This window comes from Falco naumanni, chromosome 16 (genome assembly GCF_017639655.2).
Source record: "Falco naumanni isolate bFalNau1 chromosome 16, bFalNau1.pat, whole genome shotgun sequence".
NCBI classification, from domain to species: Eukaryota; Metazoa; Chordata; class Aves; order Falconiformes; family Falconidae; genus Falco; species Falco naumanni.
The window spans coordinates 7427313-7446411 of record NC_054069.1 but is presented as its reverse complement, the minus strand read 5'-3'; the positions used below and the strand labels follow the sequence as shown (position 1 = coordinate 7446411).

At 42.4% G+C, this 19099-nt stretch overlaps 1 protein-coding gene across 2 annotated transcripts in view; it reads right to left on the bottom strand.

Moving 5' to 3' along the window:
- Window positions 1-3986: 3986 nt before the first annotated feature.
- ARHGEF12 (Rho guanine nucleotide exchange factor 12) overlaps window positions 3987-19099 on the bottom strand; it is an 80246-nt gene continuing 65133 nt past the window's right edge. For both annotated transcript variants that reach the window (XM_040616164.1, XM_040616165.1), the window contains 11 exons: window positions 18781-18858; window positions 17170-17245; window positions 16594-16761; window positions 15987-16074; window positions 14984-15073; window positions 14757-14833; window positions 14153-14380; window positions 11820-12305; window positions 9873-10186; window positions 9022-9094; window positions 3987-8388 (listed from right to left, as the gene is read on the bottom strand). In XM_040616164.1, coding sequence (XP_040472098.1) covers window positions 8378-8388; window positions 9022-9094; window positions 9873-10186; window positions 11820-12305; window positions 14153-14380; window positions 14757-14833; window positions 14984-15073; window positions 15987-16074; window positions 16594-16761; window positions 17170-17245; window positions 18781-18858 — 1689 coding nt within the window. In that variant the 3' untranslated portion in view covers window positions 3987-8377. The remainder of the gene's footprint in view (window positions 8389-9021; window positions 9095-9872; window positions 10187-11819; window positions 12306-14152; window positions 14381-14756; window positions 14834-14983; window positions 15074-15986; window positions 16075-16593; window positions 16762-17169; window positions 17246-18780; window positions 18859-19099) is intronic.

The window sequence follows — 19099 nt, the reverse complement described above, 5'->3', positions numbered from 1 at the left end:
TCTCACACAGCAGCCGCCGTATTTTCCTGCTTTGTTCCATCTCACGCTGCCTGGGCCGCGCTGCTCCAACATTTCCAGCGTGGAACTGAAGGTTCTAACAAAACTTCTGGCTACCTAAGCCTCCCCCTCAGAAGCTACCCTGGCCCTCCTTTTTAAAGAGCAGGTGTCTACAAAGTTTTGAAGATTTTTTTTAAGCCAACATCTCAAAACAGACATATGCTAAGTATTGGTCCCATGCTGTGGCACGACACTCGTGTCTTTACTGCCAGCATGTTGGATCACTCTTAAAGCAAATACATCCAAGCTTTCATTTTGTGTCAGCTGTGCCCTGCCCGAGTCCATTTCTCTGGCAATATATTCACCCTCAAGATAATCTGACCAACTGGCAAAGCATACGTGCTAAGGACAGGACAATTTCCATTTTACACCAACCTTCACAACTATTTTGGGAGAAGAAAAACAATAATCTAAAATGCAGTGAGTAGCTGATAAAAAGAAAAGGTACTTTGTAGACATTCTTCAGCAAATACCAAGGCCAGCCTTGCCAAAAGATGTTTCCTGAAACAAAACAATAAATAGTCATCTTTTACCATTTAGGGAAAATGTTCTGTCCACCCGCCACCCCAAAGACCCTGGGATCACTGGGTGTGCAAGCAACAGTGGCAAATCCCTCAGGTGAATACCCCCAGGCCCAGGTAAAGCTGGGAAAGACACTTCACAAGAAAGACCGGGAGGTGAACGGCACAGGAGACGCGTTACAAAGTCAGCACTCCTCCATCTCAGGATCCCAACACATGCTGCAACTCTACCTAAACTCCAAGCTTTCCGGCCCAGAAATTGGTCTTGAAAAGTCTGTAGCACAGCGAGGACCTCAGTCCGAGCTAGAACCGTCAGGCATTCCCACAGGAGATGTATTCACGGACAACTGCTACCAAACACGCCAACGTTTCCGGGAGCTATGCTGCACGACCACAATACTTTAAATAACAAAACCCAGAAATTACACAAACCCACCCGCAGTAAGACTCTCTGAATCCTCTCTTGCGTCTTCCTTCCCTATCTACGGCAGGCAGCAAAGAGATTAATTCCATGATCACTTATGTGAAAGAGCCCTGAACGATGCAGCATGGTTCTCCCCCATCCCTAGCTGGGATTCAATGGAACAGGCTGCAGGAGAAGACACAAAGCTCAGCTTTTTCTGAGCTGTTTATTTAGAATCATTTATTTACAGCAGCACAGTAAAGGGAATATGTAAAATAAAATTTAAATAGGCAAAACACAAACAGCATCATTAGGAAAGCATAATAGAGCTCAGATTACCAATTATAATAAAGTAATCTCTCGAAGAGCTTCATACACATACTGCAGAAGGGGAATAAAAAAAAGACAATAAAAAGAAGAGGGGACACGACTTTCAGAAATATACCTGATTTAGTTCATGTTCTGTTTTGGTGCTTGTTTTTTATTCATTTATTTTTATCATCTTGTTGATCAGAAATGTGACTGCATCACTTTTCAGGGAAGTCAAAAGCTAAGGACAGGAATACCGCTAAATGACAGGTATTCCGGTAAAGCACCCTCTGCAGATAACACCACAAAACAGAGGCCTTGGCACGGAACTCTTAGCACAGATGTTCCCTATTAAAAATTTTGCAAGTTCCCTCAACAGCAAGTTTCAATTTCATTTCTCTTTCAAATTTCTGTTTGATTCTAGTGGAGGGAAAAATATCCAGCAAAAGAATGGAAATGAAAAGTCTCAAGTGCTCCCATGCACCGATACGCAGACCAGTACGATACAGCTCCCGTTAGGTGACTGTCCCCAAAGGCACACTATCCCACACCGTGTGAAGGGGAGGCATGAGCTGCCAAGCACAGGGGTGAAGTTTCATCTTCCAGAAACTCTAACTTGGTAAAACAGAGCAGCCTACAGAGGAAAAACAAGTGTCTTGTTCTGCCGCACACATCACCTCACACATACGCACCATCTTTGGGAACACTCCAGAGAAGGCAGGCTCAAAAGGAACTTGCTGGAAGAAACCAAACTTATTCAAAAGGTATAAAGTTTAAACCCAAAAGACGTATATAAGGGAAAAGAGTCACTTCACAGAACACAAGCAAACTATCATTTAAGCCCAATGGACTCTGGCTAACATTTGATATGAAGCTGCAGCCCTTTGGTTGAAGAGCAAATGCTTGCAGTTAGGCATCAGGGGAAAAATTAGTCCAGCAAGATTTAAACAATAAAAAATTGCAAAGAGACTAAAGCTGTAGTATCACGTTGAAAGGCTACGTACCAACAGTTCCTAACAGTCAAAACTGATTCCATTTTAAAAATACGAATAAGCTTCTAAGTTAATAAAATCAACTTACTTCATTTCATTGGACCGTGGTTCTGGTTGGATTTATAACTACAATGCTACAAACTTAAAAGCAGCCCCTACAGCAGGTGAAGTGCTGGAGCACAGCAACACAAACCCGACTTGAAATAGAAAGCGAAACTCACTGCTCAGATTTGTCAAACGTGATCAGATGAGCCAAAGCACGAATGGTGACAGCTACGCTGGACTTTTTAAAGTGTTCATTAAACTGCTGTTAGTGATACAGGATGAAGTATCAGCAAACAAAAAGCATTCCAGTGAGTGCGATAGCGGGTGTTGCACCCAAGTAGGAAACTCACTCTGAAGGGCAAAACTCCACTTCAAATCACAGCCAGCAACCGCAGAAACAAACAGGACAGCCACAGCTGCACCACAAGCTGCGTGAAACACAACCAATGCATCGCTTACTGCGGGGAGCGTTCTGAACTATTCTCTGCTTAGATCCAGTCGCAGATTTGTTTTCTCATTGTTGATGTTTTGTGCCAATTCCTCCTTACTGGTCAACACCACAGGGAAGACATAGGGACGTTCTTCCCTGTACAACGCAGACTGCAGTCGGCAAGGCACCCGACAGCACCATCCTGTGAAAGGCAGCCCCCAAACAAGCACCCTTCTGCTCTTATTTTGTGAGCTTTCTTTTGCCCTGGTTTACCAGGATGCTCATTACATTATATGGCATATACAGATACCCCTGCTTGATTACAGCCTTCACACAGGACTGCTGCTGACACCAACACAGAGAAGCAAAGAAGTACAAGTCCAGGATGCGAGGGGAGCATAAACATTGATTACTTACCGATCTGGAACTTCGATTCTTTCAGGAAGGCTCAGTTGACTTCAGAATAAGACTAGCTACTCACTGACCCGCTCCGACCAGCAGGAATTTGGTCAAGGTACTTAAGATCTGTGAAGAGTCTGCACCCGGTGCCTTCAGTGTGAGAGGTTTTAAGACTTGAGTAAGATCTCTGGAGATTCAGTACTACTTCTCACCCCCTGTGTTTTTCTTTTTAAGGACCATCTTGGGCACAGAGCTTCGGAGAAGACACACCAAATGAGATACGCTGCTAGAAGCCCCTCTAAGCAGAGACCACCGAGTCCAAAGCATCAATTTCTTGCACTTTATTCACAAGGTTAGGATGGGGGTGAGATACAGGTGGTTGGAGCGAACTCATCAACCAGAACTGAAGTTGCTCACACAGCCCAAACGTTCCCACTCAAACTAGAAGGGGACAGGACAGCAGGCGGGGAAACAGCCAGTGCCTGGAAATACAGGAGCTTTCTACCTCGACCAAACGAGAACAGCAGCGTTTTCGCTCCCTTTGCCCACCAGCTGGGCACAGGCAGTGTCCCCAGGAGAGCATCCCCTCTGCTGCTGGCAGGAGGCTCTCACTCCCTCCTCAAGGAACAGCAGCTGCTCAACCAGAATTGTGTGAACTGGGAGAACTGGGGGTCCCCACACTTGCATCAGCAACAACAGATTCTGAAAGGTCACTTGTACCAAGTGAAAGCTTCCTTTGCCAATCAAGACAGTTTGTCCTGCCAAACATTCGAGGCAATTAAAACAAAAAAAACTCCAAAAAAACAAACAAAAAATCCAGCAGACAAAACTTATTTCCTTTAAGCTTATTTAATGATACTTGAAACGCTTAAATTTTCTATTTCCCAGATCCTGAAAACAGATATTTTTTTTAAGTGACCAATATTTAATTCCAGAAACATACAACCTTATCAGCTAAGTCATAAAAGAGCTATTTTACAAACATACATCTGGATAATTAGAACAATAAAGTCTTTTTAGACATTCAAACATGATCAGTAAAAATACAGGATTATTAATAAAGATTTTTGTGTATTTTTTAAAGAATACTTCCAGATTTTTTTCTTCTCTTTAAAGTAAATCTCTGTTAAGAGTACATGATTGTATGTTGTACAAAGAAAATAAAAATATTCTAGTATGAAGAGAGCTCCACAAGACTTAATTCAAAATAAAACAGCAGTGTTTTGGCTGCAGTATCCCTTTTGCAGTACATCTGCTTGTCAGTTGGCACCTGAGGGGGAGGGAATTCAGGGATTTCTTTGGGGAACACAGGGAGAAAACAATGCCAGATACCATCAAGCACTGAGATTAAAATTGAGGGTCACCTGCTGAAGCGTCAGACCCGTCTTCTAATAACAGGGACAGTACCTGTAAATCAGAGTATCTACGTTTTATGAAAACACTGGAAATAGGCATAGTGCTGTCTGAAAGCTGACCAGCCACCTAGACTTCTTAGCTCTTGAGGTTTACATTCCTCATCCTTCTTTCTGATCCCACCTACAGGACACATTAAAGGAATTTCCCCTCCCTACAGAGAAGGCATGTTCATTAAAGAAACCCGAGTGATCAAACACGTTTGCTCTTCTACCCTTCTACAGGAGAAGGAAATTGCCCATTCCAGAAAATACCCATCGGACCTTTTTGCTTGTCCGTGAACTACATCCCGTAACAGCAGAAAACACTTCTCAGAAGGATATGCAAGAATGGCTGCTATACTTTGTCTTTGTTCCCAAGATGAGAAACCCTTGCTCATCTTTTATTTGGGGAAGGAAAAAAAACCCAAAACATTGGGAAGGCCTGGGGCAAAAAAACCCAGAGAACACTGTCCTGCTCTGCTATCCAGTTTCAGTAAGGGAATGTACAATCAACCATCCACCAATGAGGGGCAAATTAAAATGCTTCCTTACACTGCAAACTGGAATTTTAAAAAGGGTAGTCTTATGGCTTAAAGGGGGAGAAAAAAAAAAAAAAAGTGTGAGAATCCTGCATAGTGCATTTGAGTTCCAGCTCCTTCCACACAGCAAGACATGGCCTGATGTCTGCTATACAGTAGATGTGCTAGAGAGGAAAAAGGACTGCCCATTATTTCAGATTACTGCTCTCAGAAGATAATGGATCCCTGACCCCACCATCATTTTTCTAGAGAAGTAATGCCCTATTTGTGAGGACGATCAATGTAGCATAAGAAGGCCAGCTGAAACGAAAAAAATAAACAGGACAGAGCACAGCGTGTCATTTATATTGCCCATAAAACTGGGTTCAAATGGGTTGGTCTTCTCTAACACTCCTTAAAGCTCTCTGCAATCTCCTGCTCTGCAGACTGTCCATTTCATCTAGCACAAAGGCCTCTCTGTCATCATTGTGAGCCTGGCACAAAGTGTGGATGTTTCCCCTTGTACATCTTGAGAGCTGACAGGGACAAAACTGCACCTGGCCTCCCAGTCGATTATGTCCAAGGTAGTATTAGGGGATGGTGGGGAAAATTCCACTCCAGCATCTCTGGAGGCAATAACGTAAGGATGACATGGCAGCATAAATACTCTGCACTCCCAGCTTTTTCACTGCTACTACACCTATGAGAGATGAATCAATATAGTGGCAGATGATGCTACAAAATGCTTATGCAAAGGTGAAAACCTCAGAGGCAGCAAGGGCAGATTGCTGCCCCGTGGCACATCTGAACAGCTACATCTCATGCAATATGTTGCTCACCATGAACCTTGAAATTCATGCAAGTTGGAGAAAACCCAAGAACCAAGGATTTTACCTTCAGTCACAAGGGAAGCATTAAGCAACCAGGGCTTCACCGGTCCCGCCTTTCCTGGTCTTCCAGCACACTCCTGGAAAGCCAGACTAAGCTCTCTAATAGTTCCGTGGTAATTTTCAACCAACCATGGAAGCCTGTTGGAAAGCTTTTAGACAGCTAAGGTCATAGTGGCTGCTCCTGTTTCTGGAGTGCAGACCCAGGCAAGCACGATGCCAGCCGATGAAGGGGAGCTGGGAGGGAGAAAGGGCCTTAGACACCGACGCTGGCTATAGCCCAGATCTCTTTCTGGCAGGACCAAGTACAAGACGCCACATCAGCATGAGGCAGCATTCTAGTTTCAGGGTTTATCAGGGGAAGCCTACAAGGTTATAACCAAAGGAACCGTATGGCTGAAGGTGAGGAGGGGAGATCCCACCCACATAAGAATGGAAGTGCTCAGCTAATACTGCCAGGACACTCATGCAGGTGCAACAGGACAGGCCTTGGTGGGTGCTAGGAAAGAGGAAGCTCCTGCCAGCCTGGAAGAGAACGTGGCTTGTGTTGGCAGTGTAATGCTCCGCTGGTGAAAAATGACACTTTGTGCAATTGGCTTTTAAAACAAGAGAAACTCCTCCCTACTCTGTGAGGGTTCACGGCTCCAACTTCCACACCAGGCCCAAGATCATCTCTGCTGAAACTGTCAGTCTTTACAAGAACTTATTCCTTGCGTATCTCTAATGGGAAGAACAATAACTGGTTTTTTCCTACATGAGTAGACAAAGGACAGATCTGATTTCTTGCCAGTAGCTAAAGAGAAAACATTTGCTTTAAAGGAGCAAGGAGCATGATCTTTATGCTGACCAAAGACAGAGTCTCAGCATTTCACGCTGCGAACAATGCTATAGCAGTTCTGACATGTTAATGCGATTTACAGGTCTGGCATGCTGGTCGGTTTGGGTTCACTAACTGGTTTAAGACTTGGGAAGAGGGTGCAAAAGAGACTGCCCTACACACTTCCCACTAGCAGTCCTGTTCATGGTGGCTGTGATGGTGGGGACAGCTTCAACCACCTCTGCCAAGCAGGAACTGCCTGCCCTAGGACCAACTTCAGAGCAGAGGCGCAGCCGGCTTAGGCTGTCCCACATTAGCTTTGCCGGCAGCCTGATATTCACCACCTTGTTCCCAGACTGGAAGGAATTCCAACAACAAACCCCATTACAACAGGCCTAACGAAGTACTAGAGAGCTGTTTCAGCCTACTTTGTTTTGCACATCTCTGTTTCAGTAAGAACACATTGGCACAAACCAGGGGTTTTATATATATATATATATATATAAAGAAAAAAAAACCAAACCCAAAAACGAACCCAAGCCCACCCCCCAGAAAAACCTCCAAACCCACCCCAAGCCCTCAGCAAGACATACTTTCAGGTACTAAAACTTACTGGCCCTATAATCAGCAGTACCTGTGGCTAACTCAAATGGCAGCCCTTGTTCATTCAGTAGTGGATCAGGGGCAGATCTGCCCCACATCTTTGAAACACTTCTGGGTTTGCATTTTTTCTTTTTGATCCAGAGAAGAGTTACGAAAGTGCTGCAGGTCCAAGTATTTTTATCACTTTACAAAGGAGACAATGATCAAAGCCAACAAAGTCAAGAAAAAAATTAAACCTACCTTTCTCCTCTCCCACTCTAATCTTGCATGTCAACGAAGGAGACCCCTAACGGGAGAGGGGAAAAAGAAAATTTGCCCATCTCAAGTGCCTGGCTATTTAGTGCATGGAAAATTCTTGTTACACATATGGTGACATGAGCAGTTCCCATGCAATTGTTGAATACAGATAGCTCCAGCCAGAAGTCATCCTAACACCTTCGTAATTAGCTCTTCGCATGGCAGTTTGATTGCCAGCAGGGAGTGCAGAGTCCAGTCCAGTGAAGTAAAGATACACTTGCACATAGGCACACCCTCTCCCCTCAGACCTGACCTTTGGTTCAGGAGCAGTGGCAGGCTGGGTGTACTATATGCAGAGGGCTAGAACTGTCACTACCCAATTAAAATAGAACAAAAAAAGGCAGATTAAAAAATTAAAATGTGCTTTTGATACACGGAATGAAGTCAAATAAATACATTGATTTTTTTTTTTAATGTCTAAATACATTTTTATATCCTACACCCAAAGCTCTGTACATTTGGTTTGGTTTTTCTGTTCTGAAAAATGAATTTCTGGTAGCAAGGAAAGGAGCAGAATAGAATAGGCTCCCTCACTGACAAGATAGTGCAGATGCCCCACAGGAAAAGCACCCCATTCCCACTTTGCTAAAGTATGGTTCACATGTGGATGGTCCAAACCCTCTTGTCTCAAAGTCCACAAGGAAGACAGCGGGTACTGTATCCTGATACTCTTCATCCAATCTTCAGTCACTCCTGAAAACATGACTAGCTTTTGTCTGAAGGAAGAAGAAAAAAAAAAAGAAGAAAAACAAAAAAAAAAAGGATGGTGAGAGAAAGGGAGCGCAATGAGAGAAGAATGGCTAACATTTCTAAACACTAGTATTAGCAGTGAAAGCGTGTTATATGAGAAACAGCGCAGCCATTTAACCTTGACGACCTTTGTTAGTTAATTCCAGCAAATTACATTTCTAGGATGCCCGAGGCCAGTTTAAAGGGACCCACGGCAACCACTTTACACAGCACTAGAGACACTCCAGAGAAAGAGAAAACAGACTGTACTCATTTTACATGCTCAAAAAATCTTCCTTTGGGATTTTACATCAATCTAGCCTTCTCTGACAGAGAAGTTGTACATCCCGAGATGTAGGTCTTTGGCAGGTATATGAGTGAGACAGCTTGTGAGCAACCTTTTCAGAGGAAGGAACAAGCTCCTCTGCACACGTGAGTCTCGATGGATACAACTGACCTTTCCCAGAATCAGCATGGTCTCAGCCCTGTGAAAGCTGCTGAAGTAGGTGAAACCTTTTGCGTGCATGTGAGAAACATCAATAATTGACTTTGTGCTCTTTGTTTAATGTCTGAAGCTAATGTGGTATATGCTACCAATTAGAGACAGTCTGGCTGCGTACCTGAGTGCTCTCCTGTGGAGGCTGATCCAGCCAGCCCTTGGCGTCGGAGAATGGTGTAGTCTTCCTCAACCTCCTACAAAACAAAAAACAACCCCAAAACTCAAGTGGCTCTTTAATTACCAAGTGAACAAAGAGGGCTTCAAACAGGAAAAGGGAAGTTTTACTACCAGTGAGTGGACTGAAATCACTCATGTTGCACAGTGACCCACAGTGGATCTCAGCTCCTTTATCGGCACCTTCATCAGGCCTTCCACTTGGATGCAATACTCCACTTTTCAGACTTCAGTTAAATTAAAGGCTGGCTACTGACCTAACATGTTGGTATGACTTGCACGTCAAGACGCTATAACACTTCTACAGCAATGGCTGTTGTGTATAAAAAATCCCCAGCACATACAAAAACATCATTTTGAATATAGCAAGTCTGAAAACCTTGTTTACCGGTCTGCTGCAATTTAGCATCTCCGTTTGACATCAGCAGCAGTATACAACAGATTTGGTAAGTCATTTTATGTCAGGAATTCCTATTCCTTAGGCCAGCGGCCCTTTCAAAACTCCACTGCTGCAGATTTGCTTCGGTTTTGTCCTATCCCTCAGGAAACTCTCCGAATTCAAATCAAAGCAACATACATACCCGCTAGCTCTAGCGGAACTACTTGCCTCTCGTAACCCACAACTCAATGCAACCAAAACAGCACCACGTTTCTGCTTCAAAAGGTTCTAGAGGTAAGAGTCAAAGACAAAAAAGCAGGCATGGCTGCCTCCTTCCCCCTCAAAATTATTTTCAAGCTCTTTTCTGAAATGAAATGGAATATGAAAATCCTGATACTGCAAATAGAAACTTAGCGTACCTTTAACTTTTCAAGGTCATCCTCTATCTTCTGAATATACTGCATCATCTGCACACGTGACTCTATAGAGAAGTGAGGGCTTGCTACAAAAGAGCAGGACTCTTCCACTCCCCCCCAGCGTGAGGCCATCATCTCCTCAGCAAACGGGGAGCTTCCTCCATCCGACTGCGTGTCCCGTGGGGAAAGTGGCTGCTGCTGTGCAGAGTCCAAAGAGGTGCGGCCACCTGCAGTGCACTGGAGAACCAGAGACGATATCTCCTCATCTGTGGAGCTCTCCTGCACTGTTCCATATCCATCAAGGATCAAATAATTTCCTGTTAAGAGAACAGCTTTTTACTAACACCTCCAGCTCAATAATCACCAAGAACCACTGAACTGTAGACAGTTTAAGCAGACTTTAAGGAAGATAAGTGGTGAGAGGCCCAGATCTCTTGAGACATTTCAAAATGGGTAAGAAAAAGCATTTGTGAACACTATACAGAATAGTGATTGTATCAGACCAGACTAGTTTGATTCTGAATTAGGCTTCAGAGATCATGGCTGGTTTGGGGACTGCAGTTTGAGAATTACATGATTAGATGAGCTAATCACCTACCTTCCTGTTTTCCAAAAATCTGTGTTTCCATTATAACATCTGAAAAACGTGCACTTACACTAATGGTACCCGACAGACTGCTAGATTTCCAACCTCCGCTTAACTAGCTATGGTGCTGACGATGGTTTTAGATGGGTTAGCTTTAAAGTTTAGCTTGCTGATGGTATGTTAAAAGATAAAGCAATTATAGACAGAAATGCTTTCACAACCTGCACTTAGCAATAGGATTATATTAAATAATTTCTCTACAGTATTACAGCAAAGCTAGCATGTGGAGTCAGAACTGACTAAAAACAGGTCAATCTAATTTTGATGTGCCTGCACAGTTAAGAAAGTAAACAGCGTAAGAGGTGACAAATAAATTAGATGCTTCAAGTTGTTGGCTCAGTTTTAATAATTTAAAATGTCTCAGTAATTCAGGGAAAGAAAAATTATTTTCAATATGTAGTTGGAAAGCAGCATTCAGGCAGTCAAAAGTCAAAAATTGGCTTGTTCACATTGAGAGAATCCAGTTTTCAAGTAAAAACATATTTATGGATGAGAAATTTTAAGACTAATAGTCATATAGAATCTACCTTCTAGTACCTACATCTACTATAACATACATGTGAGATAAACCTCAACTTGTCTACTAAATTTAGTAGTGTGCCACCATGTCAGCTGATCAAAATCATCACAGGACTTTCCAAACACAAAGCATGCAAAGTCCCATGAAAGTGCTCACAGCTGCTGTCTTAGAGCTAGTTACCTGCTGAGTTAAAAGCTCTATAACCTTGTTGAGGGCTACAATAGATACACATTGAGATGTTACTCAGGTAACTGCCAAATATACCATATATAGTAAAAATAATAGAAATAACAAAAAGAACTTCACATTGGGGTAAGGTCGCAGGAGATAATTACAGTGCAAAGCTAAACTCTTAGGTTTTTTTCCTGAGGCTTGGTCAGGAGAAACCAAGACAGTACCTACAAAACAGCAGGAGTCATGGGGACTCTGTGTGTACAGACTAGGAAGTGCTTTCCTTCAGGGAAAATGTTCTCCCTACAGGTCCCAACAGTCAGCTGAGAGATAAAGCGGTCCTGTGGCAACCGCAATCAAGAGCTTGCATTGTGCCCGGTGCCTCCATAATTACAGTCTGTCACAGTGTATTAACCCCACAGTATTTCAGTTTCTCCTTTCATAAAAAAGAGGATTCATTAGGCACATGTTTGCAAAGCCCTTTTCAGGGCTAAAATTACTGTCAGGGTCTGAAAGTTAACTTTAAATATCCTATACCATGTAAGAAAAGGGGACACCTCTAATACTGAATCTGGACAGACTATCATTCAATGAGCGAATGAAATATGCTCACCTGAGATCCGTATTTGCACATCCTCTTCCTCCTTCCTTTCCATTAGTTCACTTTCAGATGGATTTTCATCACTGTGAGCTTCTCGAGCATCAAAAAAATGCTCCCCACTTTCATCAGCGGCCACCCCTTCCAGCTCTGCGGCTGAGATCTCCAGATTCATACTCATGCGGTCTATTGCTAAGGTACTACTTGATCTGGGGTCTCTCACGATCAGCTGCATGGCATCCCCTGAAGCTGGGGATTCAGCTGAAGTCCGGAGGCCATAACCAGCTGTGGACTCATTAGTTCCGGTTCTCAGAAGCGTTCTGTCCGTTCCAGGCTGGTGAAATTTGTTATTGTCAGAGTGCTGTAGTCCAGACTCACTTCTGCTCTCCGTTTGGGCTTCATGAGAAACGGTCCGAAACCTGGGAAAGCGTTGCCGGTCTTCAAGGGTCCCCTTCTCAGAAAAGCCAAGCTGCTGTACCAACAATTGTTTCAGCAAGCCCACTGCAAGGAGAGATAACGTTCACAAGGCTTCTCAGACCATAACCTCCCTAACAACGAATAAGCTAGACCTAAGGCCACCCTTTCAGAAAGGTCTCTCTCTCACAGCAGCCAGCCCTCTTATTACTCTTGGTAGGAAAAACCAGGATTAAAATAAGTATGTATGGTCTGAAGCCTTAGTCTACGTGTTACCTTACAAGCAACAGCAAACAGATCAGCGCAAGTTCCACCTTGCTTAGGGAACAACTGAGAAATCACCTACTGAAATTATCCAGCAAGTGAGGTGGAGCACTGATGAGTGCCCAGGTTTCACTCACGCCCCCAGGTGACCTAAACCTTACGGCTGTAATAGGGGATTCCCACCTGAGAAACAAGCATATTGAGAATATTCCACTCAACTTTGAAATGACAGATCAAAAAAATGGAAGACGCATTTCCCCCAAAATTTCATGCAAATTTATTCCTGTTTGAACTTCAACCCACATTCCTTTGGTTCCCAAATTATCCCAACCAAACACTTCATAATAAGGACACATTGTTCAAAACAAAAATGTGATACTGTCAAGAGCATAAGAACACTGTTCAATCTCAACATACAATGATCATTTAACACCCAAGAAAAGCTATGATTTCATACAACAGAACAGTCACTCATCTAAGTGGAAGGCTCCTGTCAAAATGTGAGTGACCCACTGCTGCTGTCAGAGGGCTGCTCTTTACAGCCTGAATAGTCATGAGATGCTGGGTCACCAATACTGTCTCTACGCACCCCGCAGACTAAGATTACCTTATCACTAGTCTCTGAAAACAAGTACCAAGGACACTTGTACAGCATTCAGAATTAGAAAAGGACTTTGAACCCTGTAAGGAGAAGCATAAATGGATCTAAAGATCCAAGATAACCTACTAGATTGCAGAGAACTGTCATTACTTGTAGAGGGAGATGGAAGAGGGAATTTGGGCCAAGGATATGAATGCTCTGCATTTGGGTAAAAGCAAATGACCCACAGAGAAGCAATACTGGCTACTGCCTCCAAGTACAACTGAGGGACTTCGTGTCCCTTTCAGAGTTGCCAAGAAGAGATACATGGATTAATGAATTCATTCAAATTTTAGGAAGTTATATTTAGGAATTGCACTGCTAGCTCTGATCAAGTAGGTTGCACAGCCCTGCATTCTTCCTGTGAAAGGAGGTATACTGGAGGATGGAGAAAGTGATTAAAAATCTTCTATAAACAATTCTACAGAATAATCTGTCCATCAGGAAAATTTCTTTTCAACACGAACAAGTGTTGATCTAATTATATCCAACCACCTCCCAATTCCTCAGAAAATCTGAACCTAGACTTTGCCAAGCTCACATATATCTAATCTCATTTGTAGGATTTTACAAAAAAATATGCAGAATCATATTCTGCAACTCATGCAACCTCTCCTGTTCTGCTCCAGTGCTATGAAAATAAGTCCACAGGCTAACTGCATTGTCTTTTAAAAAACCTGCCAACTAGCCATGGCACTGTACAGCACGGCACAAAGTTCTGCAATCTGCCGTCATCAAAGAACTTCATGGACAGTAAGTAACAATTCATTACCACCATCATTTTATACATGGGAAAACCACAGAAAAACAACGAGAGGCCTCAAGCCACAGAAAGGGGCCAGTATACGAATTCAGAACTTAGAATTCCTTGCTGCCAGATCCATTTTGTTTTGCTATACTGTGATGTACAGCGCAGAGAGAATTGATATTTTATAGAAATGGGCTTTAGATTTTATATTAGCTCATTGATTTAGATGGATGACCTAACAATTTCCAAATCGCATCCCAGACACTGCCCACAGATACTTACAGTTCCTTAATGCATCCAGTGCCCACTGCCCTTCTGATACCGAAGGTAAACTGGTGGCTGTGTGTTCATAGCATGCAGAAGAATCTTTAAGTGTCAGGTCTGCCTGCTGCACTTTATCAAACTGTCTTTCTGACACAAGAAGACTTTCTACCTTGGACTTTTCAGACATGATGGGCGAAGACGACTGAGCATTCAGTATTAAGGGAGATTCGAGGCCCAAATCTTTATCTAGTAAACAGAAAACACACATTCAGGTTAAACAACTATGTCAAATATGATGTTAAACTGCAGAAAATTCTGCTTCACACAGGTATCTCAGAAAACACTGAAAAATACAGTTCTTGAGCATGGGATTGGTAAAAGGTGAATTCTTCCCAGGGGAAAAAAAAATATTTCCCAGCAATTAATAAAACAGATGGAAATAGTGAGAGGTACGTCAAGAGGTTCAGTATCACTTCTCTATGTGACCTGTAAAGAAATCATTTCTTTCCAGAAAAGCGTCAAAGCTACCAAAAGATCCCCAAGCCACAAGGAGTAAGGCTTGGCACATTTGCACTCCATGCAGCAAAACTACTGACACCATTTACCTGGACCACTGTTTTACCTGGACTTTGTAGACTACTGGCAGGAATGTCATGCTGCTCTTTAAGCTTCTGCTGCTCCTCTTCTTCACGCTCTTCTCTGCAGGGAGGAAAGAACAAACACATTCTTTTAGTCACATATCTGAACTGCTGCATGAGAATCCGTGCTTTGAATGGCAAACTTTGAGCAGAAGAAGGAGTACTGGAAAAAGAAAAACGAGCCCTTCTTCTTCCAGCTGCTTTTACTTACTCGCCAGGTCCTGACTGTGGTAATGGAATCACTCTTCTGGTACTCCCCATTTTTACAGTCCCTGCCATCTGAGCAATAAGGTCCTGCCATCTGCAGAAGAAACATCAAATAAAAACATGCAAGACATGCAGCATAAAGAACACTTCTCTATTTAGCACCTTTTAAATCCTGTTAATATTATTACTGCTTTTCCTACCAACAGAAACATCTTTAATTCTGTTACATTCAATTCCTCAGCAATACCTTGCAGCTACAAATGAAGCACCAGAGCATAATGCTCAGCTCACCAGGATACTCTTCAGCAGAAGGAAATGAATGACAAGACCTTAACAGGAGTTCTCAGGCAAGGCAGTTATTTTACATATACATACACAAAAGCATTAAGTAACATTGCAGATATTACTGAAGAATTTCATATATGATGCGCTAGAACAGTTGCTATGCATCATACAAATAAAGTCTATGCCCTGCTTACGCTTCAGAAGAAAAGCATTTCCTCTACCAAAGAGGAAAAAAAGCATTTAGCTAGGGAATCAAATTCATGCACCGGGGTGCTTATGACGCTAGTACCAGAGTCTGCAAAGCTAACTGGTTCTGCACGAAGATGCAGTCATAAAAGACCAGAACTGCAAGGGTAATCAAAAGCCATTTTTGAGGTCAGAAAATGGTCTGGAGTGAGCCAGACAGCAAAGCAAAAATAACAGAAGCACTGAGTGTATGTATGGGGTGGGGTTTTTTAATACATAGGCGTGTTTAGAAGTATATATATATACACACACACTCACTAACACCTGTGTATACACCCTTCCCCTGCTTTTTGTAAGTTGGGAGGGACTATCCTTGGATACTTCCTACATAGGTCAACATCACTGTTTTCAGCTAAGCTTAGAGAGGAACTCAGGTAATTCAGAGACACCTGCACAGTTACCGCAGGCACGCAGGTGTACAACATCTCTCAAGTACAACAAATCAAGCAGCAGATGGAGCCGAACCGATTACTTACACATTCTTTTCTGAAACAGTCTGTGCCACCAGTTCATAAATATGAGCGCCATTTTCTGACATGGAGATGACGAAGAAAGCTTTGTTATCTGAAGCAACACAGGGAGGGGAAGAATTTAACTAGTTGCCTTGTCCCACATAGCTTTCTGAAAATTCCTAAAACTGGGCATAACCCCAATGAGAAGCAATGAAAGAAGACTTCATGAGATAACCCTCCAACGCTATGATATACAAACATAAGTCTTCCTCTATATAGGAAATTTGTCTATTAGTCCCCCCCCAAAAAAAAGAGCCATTACCACCCAAACCATTTGGAAACAGATTTATTTCTCCTTTTTTCCCTCCTAATAACTTCTAGACTACCTTTCATCTGATACAATCAGAGTACTTAAATTTAGAAGTCTATTTAAAACTCAAACCATGCCTATTACTGTTGCAAAGAAGTTAAAAAGCTCATACATACAAAGCAAGATGTTGGACAACCAAGAATTAAGCCTACACATTTTTCCATGTTCTACTCTGGAACTCTAGACAAAAACATCTACCCTCAACTGATCTAATGTTCATTTTTGGCTTCCTCTTTTGCTTTCTCAATTGGTTACACTGACCTGTTGCCACCTGACGAACCAGAACAGTGTTCAATTTGATGATAGGACTGAAGGTGTGTTTACTGTCAGCTGTCGATGCCAAGATTTTACTGTGGCACTTCAGTACCAGTTTATCATCTTGTTTCTGCAACAGCACCAGAATGTCCTCCAGAAGCAGAGTGTAGAGATCTGCATCGAGTGCAAAAGAACCCAGAATGAGTTAAAAGATTCATAGTTTTGTATCACTCCCCTGCAGAAATAAAAAGGCTGCATTTTTGATTACTCATGCAGAGGCTGTAATCAGTGCTATGCCATTCTAGGCAAAGCTTGCAAATCTTCTTCATCAAAACTACAGCAGAATGCTACAGATGGAATTGGATCATCTCATGACTGACTGCTGTGTCCCGGCATGGCCTTAATGATACTCCAGCACATTTCAGAATTGACAAGAATAATTTAATCAGCTCTGAGAAACACAGAGGCATTATTATAGGTGGCAGTAAGAATCATAATTGCAAACTGCAGAAATGCTTTCTCTTTCTCTCCTCAGCTGGGTTTGTGTGTGCTTGTTAAGTCGGTACATGGAACAGGACTCACCAATAGTTTTGTCACGATTAACCTTCCAAGTTAGAGGTCCTTCATGAAGCATTTTTCTCTTCGTTAGATCCAAGTTCTGTCACCAGGGTAAAGCAAAAAAAAGTTGCACTATGAAATTTAGGTGGAAACAAGTAATGGTAAAGCAAGGGAATGTCAGAGGGAAGGCTAGGATAGGCACTCCAGTTTGGAGATGAGCAGCTAAACCCAGTCTGGAAAGAGAAGTGTGGAGCAGAAGTAGGGTAATGCTTGTAAACCAGAATTTTGTGAAGGGTAATTGTTATCACTCTTCCTCTCCCACTGCTCTTTTGCAGATGCCAGGGGTCACAGGGTAGAGAATTTTCGTACTAAGTCATGCTACCAAGGCAGTACGATGTCACCTGATATCTAGGAGGAGTTTTTCCAATATCCCATATGAAATCACCAGTTCTAGTATTAAAACTAGTTAATGCTTCAGCACTCAATTTGCAAGTCAAGTGTGCCTACAAATGATATACAAATCATTCCAATGATCTGATGGACTTTATAATGTCAATGGATTCTTCAGTCATTTCAGTGCTTGTGACATTTAGATCTGCAGGCAAGTAGAAGTGACAATTTTCACAAGTCATTCCTTCCAAGTCTCAGAGACTACAATCAATGACAGTAAGATTTCATAACTGCCAGTAAGTTCTTCATTTCCTAACTAAATGCTTGCAAGTTTATTTGTGGAAGGATACATGACACAGTTTTACGGAAAAGTCTTCACATAAGAATTTTTTAGATACATGCTGACTTTGGGGAAGATAGGAGAGTGATAAATAACAGAGAATCTATACAAGACACAGGCATAGACAGTGGTAAAAATTAAGAACTGGGGATAAATACCAAATCACAAGGAAAAGATGCAGGAGCAAAGGGGGAAGGGTCCTTGTGTAGCAGCCACGTATTTGGAACATATGAGAAAGAAAAAACATGTTTCAAGTTGCAAGTGCCTATTGGCACGTATCATTCACTTGAAATGTGAAAATTTCATAAAGTTAGTCCTGCTCCAAGGATATGGTGTTGCCCATTCCATTTAACAGCAGCTGACAAGTAACTAGCTTCACTATCATAACTGCAAGAATTTACAGGGGTGATGAAACACAGTGCTTTTAGCCCTGGACTTAAGACTTTATTTGGCTATACCTGTGGGTCTCCTATCTGTGTACAAGTTCTTCTTTCAAAGCCAACTGCATTGCTACACCTCGTGACTCTCAGGCCTCTCCAGTTCCAAAAGCACAACTAAGCCATGCGATCACATGAGATATATATCCATAATAAGACTTATTGTCCACCAGGATATCTTTTATGCGATACAGTGTGTTAGCTTGCAGACCATTAATACTTGTTTCACAGAGGTTACAAGCTTCATCAACACTACTATGTGCAGAATCAAGTTGTTACATCCACAGAGATCTTCAGAAAGGTAGAAAAACTCAGATTTCTGAGACCAATTGTTTTAATTTTTGTACAGAGGTATTCATCTCCAAAGACCATTTGATGGTACATCAGAAGACTTTAGTAGAACCATAAGCTGAACACCAGGGCTGCTATCGTGATTTACACAGAGATTGCTTTATTGTTGTTACTCACCCTGAACTCATCCATCATGGGATCCTCAGACTGCTTCAGGTAGGATAGGTCGAGACGACGCTGATAATCTTCCAAATGCTGCAGAAAATGCAATGAAGGGAGTCACTTTGATTAGCGGCAGTCACTAGTGTCAGAGCGTAGGCAGTCACAAATACTTTCACACGTTCCCAAACGCTCGGGATTCCTCCTCTCACAGGAATATTTCATGCCACAAATCATCTTTAAGCACAACATCAAAACACTAGTACATAGACCCTAGGTGTCTTAAAACAGCTTGCTGCCCTCCAACCCCCTTCTCCTCAACTTTTGACGCTAACTC